Source organism: Bos indicus, chromosome 4 (assembly GCF_029378745.1).
Source record: "Bos indicus isolate NIAB-ARS_2022 breed Sahiwal x Tharparkar chromosome 4, NIAB-ARS_B.indTharparkar_mat_pri_1.0, whole genome shotgun sequence".
In the NCBI taxonomy this organism is placed as follows: Eukaryota; Metazoa; Chordata; class Mammalia; order Artiodactyla; family Bovidae; genus Bos; species Bos indicus.
The window spans coordinates 32,792,453-32,806,845 of NC_091763.1; the positions used below are offsets into that span (position 1 = coordinate 32,792,453).

At 44.4% G+C, this 14,393-nt stretch overlaps 1 protein-coding gene across 1 annotated transcript in view; it reads right to left on the reverse strand.

The window, feature by feature from the left end:
- The window catches only part of LOC139182682 (ATP-dependent translocase ABCB1-like), a 71,025-nt gene that overhangs the window by 28,249 nt on the left and 28,383 nt on the right, over positions 1–14,393 (reverse strand). Inside the window, 8 exon segments of the mRNA XM_070787610.1 lie at positions 2,991–3,074; positions 5,775–5,852; positions 9,494–9,601; positions 10,805–10,951; positions 11,473–11,561; positions 11,843–11,889; positions 11,891–11,925; positions 13,265–13,426. Of these exon segments, the coding sequence (XP_070643711.1) occupies positions 2,991–3,074; positions 5,775–5,852; positions 9,494–9,601; positions 10,805–10,951; positions 11,473–11,561; positions 11,843–11,889; positions 11,891–11,925; positions 13,265–13,426 (750 nt within the window).

The window sequence follows — 14,393 nt, forward strand, 5'->3', positions numbered from 1 at the left end:
CAGTCCAAGGGACTCTTGAGAATCCAAAAAGCATCAATTCTTCGGCGCTCGGCTTTCTTCACAGTCCAACTCTCGCATTTTTACATGACCATTGGAAAAACCATAGCCTTGACTAGACAGATCTTTGTTGGCAAAGTAATGTCTCTGCTTTTGAATATGCTATCTAGGTTGGTCATAACTTTTCTTCCAAGGAGTAAGCGTCTTTTAATTTCATGGCTGCAGTCACCATCTGCAGTGATTTTGGAGCCCCCAAAATAAAATCTGACATTGTTTTCACTGTTTCCCCATCTATTTCCCATGAAGTGATGGGACCAGATGCCATGATCTTCATTTTCTGAATGTTGAACTTTAAGCCAACTTTTTAACTCTCCTCTTTCACTTTCATCAAGAGGCTTTTTAGTTCCTCTTCACTTTCTGCCATAAGGGTGATGTCATCTGCATATCTGAGGTTATTGATATTTCTCCTGGCAATCTTGAGCCTAATATTGATCATTGAGGGTATCCAGATATTTTGTGGCTTATTTGAGATGCTTATTGTGTTTAGAGGGCTTCACACGTGGTACAGTGGTCAAGAATCCACCTGCCAATGCAGGAGATGCAGGTTTCATCCCTGGGTCAGGAAGATACCCTGGAGCAGGAAATGGCAACCCACTCCAGTATCCTTGCCTGGAGAATCCCATGGACAGAGGAGCCTGGTGAGCTACAGTCCATGGGGTCGCGAAAGAGTGGGACATGACTGAGCTAGAGCTAGAGAGACTGTGTTCAGGAAAAATACACAGAGATGAATGTTATGGAATTTAAATTTAAGAGACTAAGCAGGCATCAGAACCTTCAGTTTACATGCCAGAAGGAGCCTGAAGCACAACTGTCAGAGGCATTCAGTTATTTCCAACTGAAAAGTCAGAAGTCAAAATACAAAGTCAATTCACTTCACTGCTCTACACTTCTTTCCCTTACCCTGGAAATGCCCCACGACCTCAAGCCTTTCCAAACTCCTGCTCTGGCCCATGTCTTATTAACTCTCCAAATTTCCTCTGCCTGAGTAGGGCCATTCTCAGGGAAAGATTAATGATGGAGAACAGTCCAGAATGGTCATTTCCACGTCTGGGGCCTTGGTCAAATTTTTTCCCAACCCTAAAATGACTAGGTACACTGATTAATAACCAAAGCTTCTGTCGGCTCCGAGTTTTAAGACAGAATTCTTTCCTAGCCCCCTGCCTCAATTCAACCTTCTGAAATCATTTGAAACTCATGTTGGTATAAACACCAAGCCAGTAACTAGGGGGAAACAGTATTAAAAAACTACCAATAGCTCTATAATTAAATTTCATACCAAGGAATTGCACCAGGGCTGCAAGAAATGGCATATATAACAGAGCATTTATTTTTATCTGATGCCATCACTGAGCTTATATAAAGGGAGGTTTAGCCGTATCTGGCATAAGTCAGAGTGGAGTGGCCTTTCGAATCAGCTCTGTATTTGGACATTTTCAATTTCAAAGTCAAGGGTTATAATCTGAAAAGAGTCTGTGGCACAGGCAAGATAGAGACTGTTCCTTTTTCAGTATCCACAAGCCCTACTCAGAACTCATTTCCCACAGCACCCGACTGCAATAAGCACTCAGAACATCCTCCAAGTTCACAGCAGACAAATTACTCCAGTACCTAAGCTTCCATACACATAAATGTTTCACTGAGGATGGCAGCCAAGGCCACAGAAATAAGTAAAATGAATCAAAGATGCTTCTTTAAGGTACATGAAAGATGATCCAAACAACCTAGAACCTTAAGCTGGCGGGGAAGTAAGCCCCTTGGCATAGTATGATTAAATGCTTCTGGTGACATTGCACTGGTTACTGTTACTGTTCTTTATTCTAATGACACACTCACCATCCCAATATCTATTCCTCATACAGAAAAAGAGTCTCTAGAACACTCCATGGGAGAGCATAGATTACTAGAAGCCGGAAGTTTTTCAACGAGGAGGAGGGTAGGTAACATTCTAAAGCCAGAGCCCAAGAGTGCAACAAGGTTAAGACAAACTCCATCATCCTGTGGATTTTTGTCATAAACAGACCAGGTGGCACTAGTGGTAAAGAACCCGCCTGCCAAGGCAGGAGACGTACCAGACGTGGGCTCAGTCCCTGGGTCAGGAAGATCCCCTGGAGGAGGGCATGGAAACCCACTCCAGTATTCTTGCCTGGAGAATCCTCATGGACAGAGGAGCCTGGCGGGCCGCAGTCCATAGGGTCGCAAAGACTCAGACACAACTGAAGCAACTTAGTTTGCACACATGGTGCAGTTAAAGAAGAAATTATCACTTTACCCACCAATCAAAACCTGCTGGTCTAATAGTTTCTAGTTATATTAATTAAAGAGATTCATGTAGCAGCAGAATTTAAGTTTTATAGTCTGATACAATTGTTCCTTTTACCCTTGTTTTAATTTTTTCATACTCTTTTCATTTCTTTCAACCTTTGTCTAGATTTTCTTCCCTCCCCTCTGAATTCAGAGACGGGGGAGCCTGGTGGGCTGCCGTCTATGGGGTCACAAAGAGTCGGACAAAGAAAGCAAACTTTCTTACAGCAACTACACACACCTTTTTTCAGTAGCAATTACAATTTTCTGGGGATTAGCAAAGCATTAAAATGGACTGAAAAGATAAAATAAAAAAAGACTGGACTTGCATGATACACTGATAAATACTTCCTTTTTAAATAATTATCCTTCTACATGTATTTAGATAATAGCATGAATAAGATGGAAAATAACAAAACAAAGCTCAAAATTCATCACTGTTATAGTGATACAGCATATGATATTTAAATAGATAATATTTTTTTCCATAAGACACATGATATATTGCATAGGTTAAAGGTTTGACATTTTCTAAATGATGATGAGAATTAACTGTAGCGAGAGAATTAGTTTTGTGCTCAAATTCTAAATGGCCCATTAGGACAATCACAGCAGAAATAAGGTAGTCATACCCCTTTAACTTGAGCAGCGTCACTGGCAAGCCTGGTCGTCAATGCTCCTGTGGTGTTTTTAGGGTCATCGAACCAGCTCACATCCTGTGGCAGAGAAACTCATTTCATTATCTTAAAGCCTGATGCATGAGACCTTCAGCTCAAGAGACTGACAGGGTGCCCTTATCTCCTACATTAAGCACTTAGGATTTGACACTGAATAGATAAGAAAAGGACTTAATAAAGTCATAAAGAGAACATTTCTCAAATAAAAATTTTTTTGAGTGCCTACTCTGTTCCAAACATAATTGCCAGGTGTTGGACCTATTCAACAGTGAACAAAAATGACAGACTTGCTGCTTTCATGAAGCAGATTCCAGGGACAGATGCCACAAATTAATATACACCATGCCAAGGGGTAATAATGCTAGGAAGAAAACCAGAATGGGGTAAGAAGGGAAAAGAAGAGGGGGCAGCACCATTTTATAGACTGGGGAGGTGAGTGAGAAGGCCTTCTCAGGTGACCTTTGAGCAGAGACCTGAGGACGGAGAGGGATGAGAGTATCTGGACAAGGAAGGGACAGCACATGCAAAAGCCCCGAGGCAGAGGCATTTTTGATCTGCTCACATACAAGCAAGAAAGCGTAAAGGTCATCACCAGCCTTAAAAGCACCTCCATGTAAATGTACAGAAGCTGCCTCTTCCTCAGGACAGACATCCATGCTCACTGGGCTCTCCCTCTTCCCTACCCCATATCCACTTACGTCAGCCAATGTGTAGAGAGTAGACTGTGTATGGGGAAGGAGGTGAAGCTCTAGGAGATGAGGTCTGGGGAGGTAGTGGGGACACAGAGTTTGTGACTTTACTGGCAAATGCAAAGATTCCAAATTTGGGGAATTCCCTGGTGGTCCAGTGGCTAGGACTCCACGCTTTCACTGCTGAGGGCCTGGGTTCAATCCCTGGTCAGAGAACTAAGATCCCACAAGCTGCATCACGTGGACAAAAAAAAAAACAAGATTCCAGATTTTACCCTGAGAGATATGGGCAACTTTCAGCAGCTTTTAAGCACAGGGATGTGATTTAACTTTTATCTTAGAAGAATGATTCTGGTTCTTGGGCAATGAATGAGTGAACTAGGATAAGGATTGAGGCAGTGAGACAGGTTAGGAGGCTGTTGTAATATCGGACAAAGAAGAGGAGACAAGGATAACTCCTAGGACTTTAACCTGAGCAACTGGCAGAATGGAGGGGCCGTTTACTGATATTGGGGAGGTCTAGGTGAGGAGTAAGCCCTTTGGCAAAGGGTGGGAGGGGTGTCCAAAGCTCAGTTTTAGAGACATTTGGTATGAAATTCTTAATAGACATTCAAATAGAGAAGTCAAATAAACAGCTGACTATGGTTTATGGCCGAATAAATGAATTGGGTTTTAAAAAAAATCAACCAAAGAAATCTAGATTAAAGTTTAACATTCAACATAAAATAGGATTTTCTTTATAAAACCACTTACACTTTTAAATACAAAAATACTAAAAATATTGTGAGTTTGAAGTCTCAGTCTGTATCTGTTACAAAAATAACTAAGGTCCTAAGAAGTTATGTCAACTGTGATTGCAGTTAAAGCAGCATTTATCAAATATTCAAGAAAAAACTAATTATAATGCATTATAATTTATTATAATACATATCCATTTGCTTTTTAAAAATTGTTAAGTGCTTAAGTGTCTCCCCAATGGAACATAACTGCCACATATACAGGCACCACTCTGACTTGAAGACCTTACAATACCTAGTATTATGCCTTGTAAGCAGAAGGCACTTAATGCATGATGGCCGGACTGAATAATTGGTGGAGAGGGTATGACACAAATCCTCAGCTCAAAGCCAAAGTATAAGGGGCCTAGGAGTCGGCCTACGGCCTGGCAGGGGAATGGGGCATTTTAGCCCTGGGCCCAGGCCCTGAGTCTAGTTCGGATCTGTTATAAATACCGTCTGACTGAAAATCCTGACAAGAGGCCCTACACCAAACAGTGCTCTCTCACTCACTGGACTTGGTCCTGGCTCTGTCAGTCCCAAGCCAGCAATCCCCATAAACACGGCTTGTTTTTAAGCAGCAGGGGGTCATTATACTTATGAGCCAGGGTTTAAACCCTGCCCCATCTCCCCAGGTATATCTGAGGCATTCTTCTGAAGTATCACCGTATTAGTGCTTTTAAAATGTAAAGTTACAAAGTCACAGGCAAAATGTGTGTGATTGTTAAAGACCCTTTGAACTGATCTGCTTTGAGTGACATGTGTAGGACCCCTCTCCCCCTTCCCCTGAGAAACATTCACATCCACGTGCTGTCAGGGCCTGGGAGGTGCCCAGTGTGGGAGACCTAAGTCACTATCCGCTAGTAACAGTGCAGCTGGAACGAGTCTATCAGCCAAGCCCCTGCACAGAAACCAAGCAGCAGCAAGTGGGCCGCGGGGCTGACTTTTGATCTGTGGAAACAAAGGGTTCAGAGGGCACCTCTTGGCAGGAATAAACACGAACATCACGGGTCTCCCAGGGAGAGAAGGAAAGAAGGAGAGGAGAGGGATGTGGGGGCACGGAATATTGCTTCCATCTCCTCCGCCTGCAGCTGCTGAGGCGGAGGGCGGAGGGGAGCCCGCCTGGGAGACGCCATCTGGCGCGCGGGGACCCTGGTCCCGAGCCCATCCCCAGCAGAGCACCCCGGGCTCGCTCTGCGGCCCCAACAGCAATCCCAGCGCCTGCCCACAGGGCACAGTGCACACTCCCCGGGCGCCATCCCCGGCAGACCTACCTGCCTCAGCATCGACCTGAAAACCAGGTACCGCAGCCGCCTGGTGAGGATCTCGCCCGCTTTGCCGAAAGTGAAGCCCTGTGGGGAGGGACACGCCACAGGGAGAAGGCTGGTCAGAGGCCCGGCCGCCGGCGACACCGCGGGAAAGGGACGTGGGGTCAGCGCCGGGGCAGGACACCAAAGTCGGAAGCCCGGTTTCAAGGCTTGGCGGCCCTGCTCCTCAAACAGCGACCACGAGAGCGTGGCACACCACCAGCAGAGCTGGGAGGATCTGGTTCTGACATCGACACTGCCGCGCCCCAACCAGCCGGCGGGCCCATTGCGGATCTACAGGAAAGTGGTTCCTCTGTCTCCCTTCCCACTCCCGCTTCTCTCTCTCAGGAACCAGGGCCTGCCACTGAGGAAGCTGGAGAGTTGTTCCCAAGGCAAGGGGAATTTGACTCTAACCCAGGGCTTTATATTATGAATCATCCCAAGCAGGAAAATTTTGAGAGTGAATTGGAGAGTGGGGGGGTGGGGGGTGGGCACTGGTCACAGTTACACCAGACCTAAGGTGCAACCTGGAAAAACAGGAATCTGTAGCCGCTGCAGCCATAAAAGATGCAGAGAACAAAGATATCAAATGCTTTGTTTCCAAGTCAAAAGAAAAGCCAAAGTCTGGAAGAGAAATAGGTTGGAAAGGAAGGCTTACTGGAGACAGAGTTTTCTGCACTGATCTCCCCCCTTCCCCAAGGATATGACCTATGCCTGGTAGGAGAGAAGAGCGTAAGATGTGATTGTATGGCCATACTGGGCCACATCTGGGGAGGAAGGAGGACAGACCCTCATCCCGGGAGCTTGGCGATATATAGGGCCAGACTGAGGCACTGCACCACTTTCTCTCTGGAGCTCTGGGAAGGGGAAGTTCACAGATGGAGCCTGCCTGCCACACAATGGAAATGGCTGGATGGTGCTTTGGAAGAAGGAAAGCCCTAGTAAGAGCCAAGAGTCTCCAGCAGCATCTGAGACATGATGAAAGGCAACCGTAGCTCCTCCACACTCCCAGGGGGCAGGCTGGACATCATCAAGAGAGAGAGAGAGAAGAAACTCGGGCAAAGAGCCCAAGTGGAGAGACAAACTCTTCCTCATGGTCCTGATCAAGGGGGACAGCCAGGCTGGACCGTGTAACTGCAAGCCACCAGCCCCTCCGGTCACCAGTGTGAAGCGGGGGGCAGGGGAGGTGCACAGACCAGCGCCCCCCACCCAGTGCTGCAACTCTGTGTACCCTCTCTGCTAATACACACCAAGCCAGGGACAATGGGGAGATAAAGAGACCCTGGATTAACTGAGTTGAAGCCTGCCATTACCAAAATGATTAACTTTACTAGGAAATGACCAGATGAAGTTTTCTGCTTTAAACTGAATGAAACCTGAACTGTCCTGCCCACTATGAGAATACTACTCTTGTCATTTGGTTGAGAACCAGCCATTGATAAGTATGTCAGGAACATCATCTCCACAAGTCCTCAGGACAAACCTATAATTACCACTTTACAGAAGAAATGGAGGTTGAGGGAGGCTGGGAAGTGGCCAGAGGCTACAGTTCTAAGGTGGCAGAGCTGGAATCTGATGTGCATCTAAAGAATCTTAACCAGAATGAGCACCCAGAGCCTGGACTTCTTCCTTGCTTTTCTAAATGAGGGGCTAACACCATGTTCTAATCCCATTGTTGGCACAGTGCCACCTCTGCACTTCTGAGGTCCTGGAATTCAGAGCCTTTGTTCTCACCTCAGTTTGCCAGGCAAGCCAGGCTCCACTCTCCCTGGGTATCACTGTGTGACAAAGGTACCACTTTGTCTGGCTTTGCGTCACCAATTCAGATTTCCAGCTCAAAGCCTATCCTGGTCCCAACTCCTTAACCAACTGCACCCTCAGCAACCTCTACATTCTCCCAACTTCTCTGGTGTTAATACTTGGTACGACAATCTGTATACAAGTTAGAGTGTCACATTTATTCTCGTATGATCAGATTCCCCAAAGAGACTTGAAGGACTCAGTAACAAAAGATTCCAGGGTTTGGGATCTCCTGGTGGCTCAGATGGTAAAGCGTCTGCCTACAATGCAGGAGACCCGGGTTCGATCCTGGGGTCGGGAAGATCCCCTGGAGAATGAAATGGCAACCCACTCCAGTACTCTTGCCTGGAGAATCCCATGGATGGAGGAGCCTGGCAGGCTACAGTCCATGGGGTCGCAAAGAGTCGGAGACGACTGAGTGACTTCACTTCTATCATGTCCAGAAAAGTGTCGTATCTATTCAAAATACATAAACATGCTCACACCATGCAAAATTGAAACGAGTCGCCAGTCCAGGTTCGATGCACGATACTGGATGCTTGGGGCTGGTGCACTGGGACGACCCAGAGGGAGGAAATGGGGAGGGAGGAGGGAGGAGGGTTCAGGATGGGGAACACAGGTATACCTGTGGCGGATTCATTTCGATATTTGGCAAAACTAATACAATATTGTAAAGTTTAAAAATAAAATAAAATTTAAAGAGATCTATTGAGAGTTCTATCTTAAAAAATTACATGTGACTAACCATTCATTCTGGAGAAGGAAATGGCAACCCACTCCAGTATTCTTGCCTAGAGAATTCCGTGGACAGAGGAGCCTGGTGGGCTGCTGTCCGTAGGGTCACACAGAGATAGACACGACTGAAGTGACTTAGCATGTATGCATGCATTGGAGAAGGAAATGCCAACCCACTCCAGTATTCTTACCTGGAGAATTCCAGAGACAGAGGAGCCTGGTGAGCTGCCATCTACGGGGTCACACAGAGTCAGACACGACTGAAGCAACTTAGCAGCAGCAACCACTCATTCATTTAATAAGTGATTATGTTTATAATCATCTCACACACAACTAGGATCTTACCTCTTTTCATCATCAAGAGTCTGCTGCCATTCTCCCCATTCTAACAGATGAGGGAACTGAGGCTTACACAGTTTCAGTTATTTACTTGCCCAAGGACACAGAATTAGGAACTGGTGCAACTCATACCTGACCCTACACCTAACACCAAAGCCCATACTGCCTTACCATGCGGAACGTCTAGAGTGCTTAAACTCCTGGCAATTTCATTTCAGCCAAATGATCTGCAATCTGTAAAATCTGATACTCCACATATGCTTACTACAGTTTTTGTTTGAAAACTGACATTCTTCCATAATTAGAAAGGTTCCTTCTTCTTTAGGAAAAGAATGACAAACTCTTCAAATATTTTTAAAATCAGCATGACTGGCTTGTGGGGCTCTGAGGTTTGTTCTTGCTTTTAGAACACTGGAAGATACTTGAGTATCAGAACTGGATGGCAGTACTTATATATCCAAACATGTGTCCACAGCTCCCCTAGCTTCCATTTCTAAGACCCCTGCTTTTACTTCCAATCATTGTGTTAGATCAAACCCTCTCCGTTCCCTCTGACTTCATGAACATTTCCAGTCAGGGGAGAAGGTTGGGAGAAGGAAGGAAGCAAGGGTTCCTTCCCTTGGGGTGTAAGAGGAAGCCACAGGAAGAAAACATCTTTGATTTAAGTCAAGGAAACTGACTGCTAAGAGCCCAGTGACTAGAGGAACGACTCTACTAAACAGCAAATCACACAGATGTTTAATAAATCCCGCCAGTTGGGTAATGATACATTTCTCCAAATGGAAAAAGAAAATGAAAATGTGGACACTTACCTGAAGGAAAAATGTAATAAAAGAAATAATTCCAAGGATTAGAAACAACAGTGAAAACAAGTTACTGTTCTGTCGTTTGGTTTCATCATCCTTATCTCTGGTGAAGATCTGGCAAAGAAAATATTTAAGGGTTTCAGTACCACTGACAAAATAATTCACAGTCTGACCCATTTTACATCTAGTTATAGTACTTGGGGTCAAGAGGGCCTTAGCATGTGGAGCTCAGGCAGGCTTCCCGAAGGCCAGACTTCAATGGGGCGATATCGTGCCTTCCCTAGGGGCCAAGGCCTGTCACTCATTCATTGATCCATCCAACTCTTTCTCCACTCATACTCCTTTTTGAAGTAATGGGTGCTTCAAGTCAGCACCAAACCCACTACCGCAGAACTGAGGACAAATACTATTTTATTCCTCTGATGGAAACTACACTGTATGGCAGTCTGTTGTTTCACACGGCGACATTTCCAACTGTCCCAAGGTGTCTGGAGACACATTTGCTGATGTGGTTTTGGAGAGCCCAGGAGGTGAGCTCATATATTCAGCCCAGGTCTCTCTGAAGAAAGGAGGCTTCTTCAGCCAGCCTTCTTTGTAGGGTGGCCTGTTAGACAGACAGTGGGGAACTACAGCCAGCTCACCTGGAACCACACTAGGAGACCCTGGTTAAAAGAGCTAAACAGGATGCCTTGGGCTCAAAACGCATGCAGAGAACAACCACTTCACAGGGAAAGAAAACCATCCTCCTTCACTCTGGGCCAAAATCTGACTTGTGAGATTGTAACTTTATGGTTGGAAATGCCATCATGAAAAGCAGGGCGACCAGTATCTGTCAACCTGAATCTTTTCAAGCCGTCCCATTTGTTTTCATCTTAATACGAAGGACGGACATCCCACAGAGGCCAAGTGCTCAGCCCCATCACGTCCTGACAAGCATCCGAGTCAGAGAGTGGCTCTTCCTTGAGCTGGTGAGATGAATACGTGAGGAACCCTGTACACCAGTCACAGAACTGTTGCTGAGGCTGACTCAGAGTCCAGCGATGGCAGGTAGGGGACAGTCACCTGGTCAGTTTCATGGACTGTTTTCCAGGATCTCATTCCAGGGCCCTAGGATAGAAACCAACTGCCACGACAAAGTAAGTTTTGAAAAATCAGTTTTCCTATCACAAATAAAACTTCCACTCCAACATCTTCAAGCTGTTAATATGAAGGTGCAACGCATGTTGTTGTGGCTTTTATATAAATTTACAAATACAAACAGTTCATTCTTTAGTCAGGACTCACAGGTAAGTCCCCAAAATGAACATAAACACTTACTCCTATAATCCTTGAAAGTATGACTGAGAATCCTGGTTGCAGAGCTCCATTTATAATGGCGCAACATACACCAACCACAAAATAAGGCCATTCAGTTATATTCAGCTTCAGAATCCTCCAAAAGGAAACTGGAGGTACGCTTTCATCCTGGAGAACACAAAATATTACAACAAACCTGTTAGGAAAATAACTGATCTTAATGGATTGAACTGATGTACAGTTGTTCTGTATGCACAACAGGTTTTAAACAAATAGATCTTATTCCTACTTCCTTATCAATTGATGGCTATGTAACTTTTTTAAAGAGTGCTGACAGATTCTGTTACATTGTGCCTTCATTTTTAAAGAAATACATGATGATTCCATAAATATTTAAGTCTGACTGGACATCTGGAATGTGACAAACATATTTGTAAGGATGAAAGAACAAAAATGTTTGTATTTGAAAACTCACTATTATCTCTTTACATTATAAACTCTAATTCTAAAATTCTTATCCTATAAATTATCATTCATAAATTCCACCTTAGAGTTAACATGTTGAGATTTGGGTCTGTGGACCAAGCTAAGGGATAGGACAGGTAATTCTGGATAACCCTTTCTTGCTCCCACGCCTATCCCAGCCTTAGCCCACTCTTAAAGACATCAGTCTGCAGCCTCCTTTGTACCCAAGTTTCTTCTGTACTGAGCTTTCTGTCCTGGCTTTGGGATCCAATGATACTCCTGTGAGTTGATTTTCTTCTGATTAGACTGGATCCTCTGAGAAGGCAATGGCACCCCACTCCAGTACTCTTGCCTGGAAAATCCCATGGATGGAGGAGCCTGGTAGGCTGCAGTCCATGGGGTCGCTAAGAGTCGGACACGACTGAGCGACTTCGCTTTCACTTTTCACTTTCATGCATTGGAGAAGGAAATGGCAACCCACTCCAGTGTTCTTGCCTGGAGAATCCCAGGGACGGGGGAGCCTGGTGGCTGCCGTCTATGGGGTCACACAGAGTCGGACACGACTGAAGTGACTTAGCATAGCATAGCATAGACTGGATCCTGAATCTTGGGAGGACGTGTACAAGTCATCAGTTTTACTTAGGGGTATTTTCTAATTCAAGTTCATTTCCTTTTGTCTAAAATAAACAAGAAATATGCATAAGTTGGTTAGGCGGAGTTAACCAATGAAATCTAATTGCTCAACAGCAGATATCAAGGAAAATGGTAATTTAAATTCTTATGGGAAAGGATGAAGTGGAACTGCCATTTTTTTGGTGTGATTATATTTGAAAATTAAAACCATTAGATAAGGGATCCCCATAAACTATGCTGAAACAATATGGCATCCATTCCAAGTATCTTATCTAGTCACCTCCTTTGTGTGAGTGTTTTTGGCTCAATCAGATTTGCTTTGGACCAGTGCTGTGCTGCTGCTAAGTCGCTTCAGTCGTGTCCGACTCTGTGTGACCCCATAGACGGCAGCCCACCAGGCTTCCCGTCCCTGGGCTTCTCCAGGCAAGAACACTGGAGTGGGTTGCCATTTCCTTCTCCAATGCATGAAAGTGAAAAGTGAAAGTGAAGTCGCTGAGTCGTGTCCGACCCTCAGCGACCCCATGGACTGCAGCCTACGAGGCTCCTCCGTCCATGGGATTTTCCAGGCAAGAGTACTGGAGTGGGGTGCCATTGCCTTCTCCGTTGGACCAGTGGCATCACACAAGTAACGGTGCAGGTCATACTGTGAGACACAATGTTTTCAGTAGACATGTCAAAGAAACTGATAGGTAAGATTAACTTTAATTATATATTTTATCTAACCTATACTCTATCTAAGATATTAGATTAACATGTAATCAGTGTAAAAACTTTTTGAGATAGCTTGCATTTTTCTTTGGACTAAGTCTTTGGACTCTGGTATGCATTTTCAACTTACAAACACTTCGATTCAGATTACTCACCACTAACATGCTCAACAGCTACGTGTGGCTAGCAGCTGCTGGAGTGGATACTGCTACGGCAGCTGGTAAGGCGCTCACTCGGGTCCTACTCTTTTTGCCACCCCATGGACTGTAACCTGCCAGGCTCCTCTGTCTGTGGAGTTTTCCCAGCAAGAATACTGGATTGGGTTGCCATTTCCTTCTCCAGGGGATTTTCCTGACCTAGGGATTGAACCCACGTCTTTTGCTTAGCAGGCAGATTCTTTACCACTGGGCCTCTACAAAGCCCTTGCTAGAGTGGATAGCTCACTTTTAAGCCTTTTTAACTTTACCTTTCTCTATCCTTCTTCATTTCTCTCCTTTTAAGAGGGGAAAAAAAAAAATCTAAAACCTGATGTGATCCTCAATCCCCCTGCTTCCACCCCAAATTTTTTTCCCTCTTCTCAAGATAATCAATAGTAACATTTATTTATAGTACCAAATACAGCAAAATCAGCTCATGCCTGAGATACTTGAGGAAACTGCTAGAGTTAGACTATACTTGCATTGTGACAAGTTTGAAGTAAATGCCTCTCTTCCCCATGAGCTCATCGTGATTGCCTTCCTCCACAATGACTCCATCATCAAGACCAGCGATGACATCAGCATTACGAACTGTGGACAGATGATGCGCTATCACAATGGTGGTCTGGCCTTCTCTGGCCTAAAGGGAAAAAAATCTCATTTTTGAATACATGAACTATTATATTAAAAAAAATTCAGTAATTCAATGTATATTTACTGACCACCAATGCCCTAAACATTGCAAAACTGTGTAAGCTATATGAGGCAGTCTCTGGCTTCAGTAAATGTATCATTAATGGTTTAAAATGATGTTTTAATAAGTATAAACACACATATGATAGTCTCATATTAGTACTATGTAAGCCTCTAAGATTTTACTCAATCTCTACCAGCCTAAGTTTACGTAATAATCAAGGGCTTATACAGAGGTACAACACTCGAGAGCCCAGGAATCAGTCGATCGGAGCAGATACAGGCCTGCTGCGATCTGTGCAAGGCAGCCAGCACCAAGTGCCCAAGGAGGTCACCCTGTGCTCTCTCAGACATCCGGATGACCAAGACAAACAACAGATGTGAGGCAGCAAAGGCCGGACTTCAGGGTTACACTGATGTGAACTCAAATCTTAGCTCTGCTCTATATACATTCCAGGATCTTACACAAGTCTTTAAACCTGTGTGAGGTTCAACTTATTCACATATCCAATGGGGATATTAATAGTACAAGGCTACTTTCTGGAGTGGTTGTGCTATACAATAATGCACAGGTAGCACTGTGATGTACACAGTAAGTGCTTAATAAATGATGCTTATTTCTAGGGAGAAGCATTATGGAAAAAACTAAGGAGTTAAGTAAATGTCTTAAACACCCAATCTCATTTTTATTTTCATATGGAACAAAGCCAGATAACCAGCACTTGTCTGAGATTTTTTTAACCTTTGTAACTTTCCCAATGCTTATAATTTTTCTTATTCATATTTCTCTTCGGGAACTAGCAATAAAATTCTCAGAATAAGCTAGCAAAAAGAGGTATAACGATCAGTTTGAAAAAGAGAAGCGAGAAAAAGTCCTGGAAGAAAAAGAAATGCACATCAGAAAAATTAGGTGG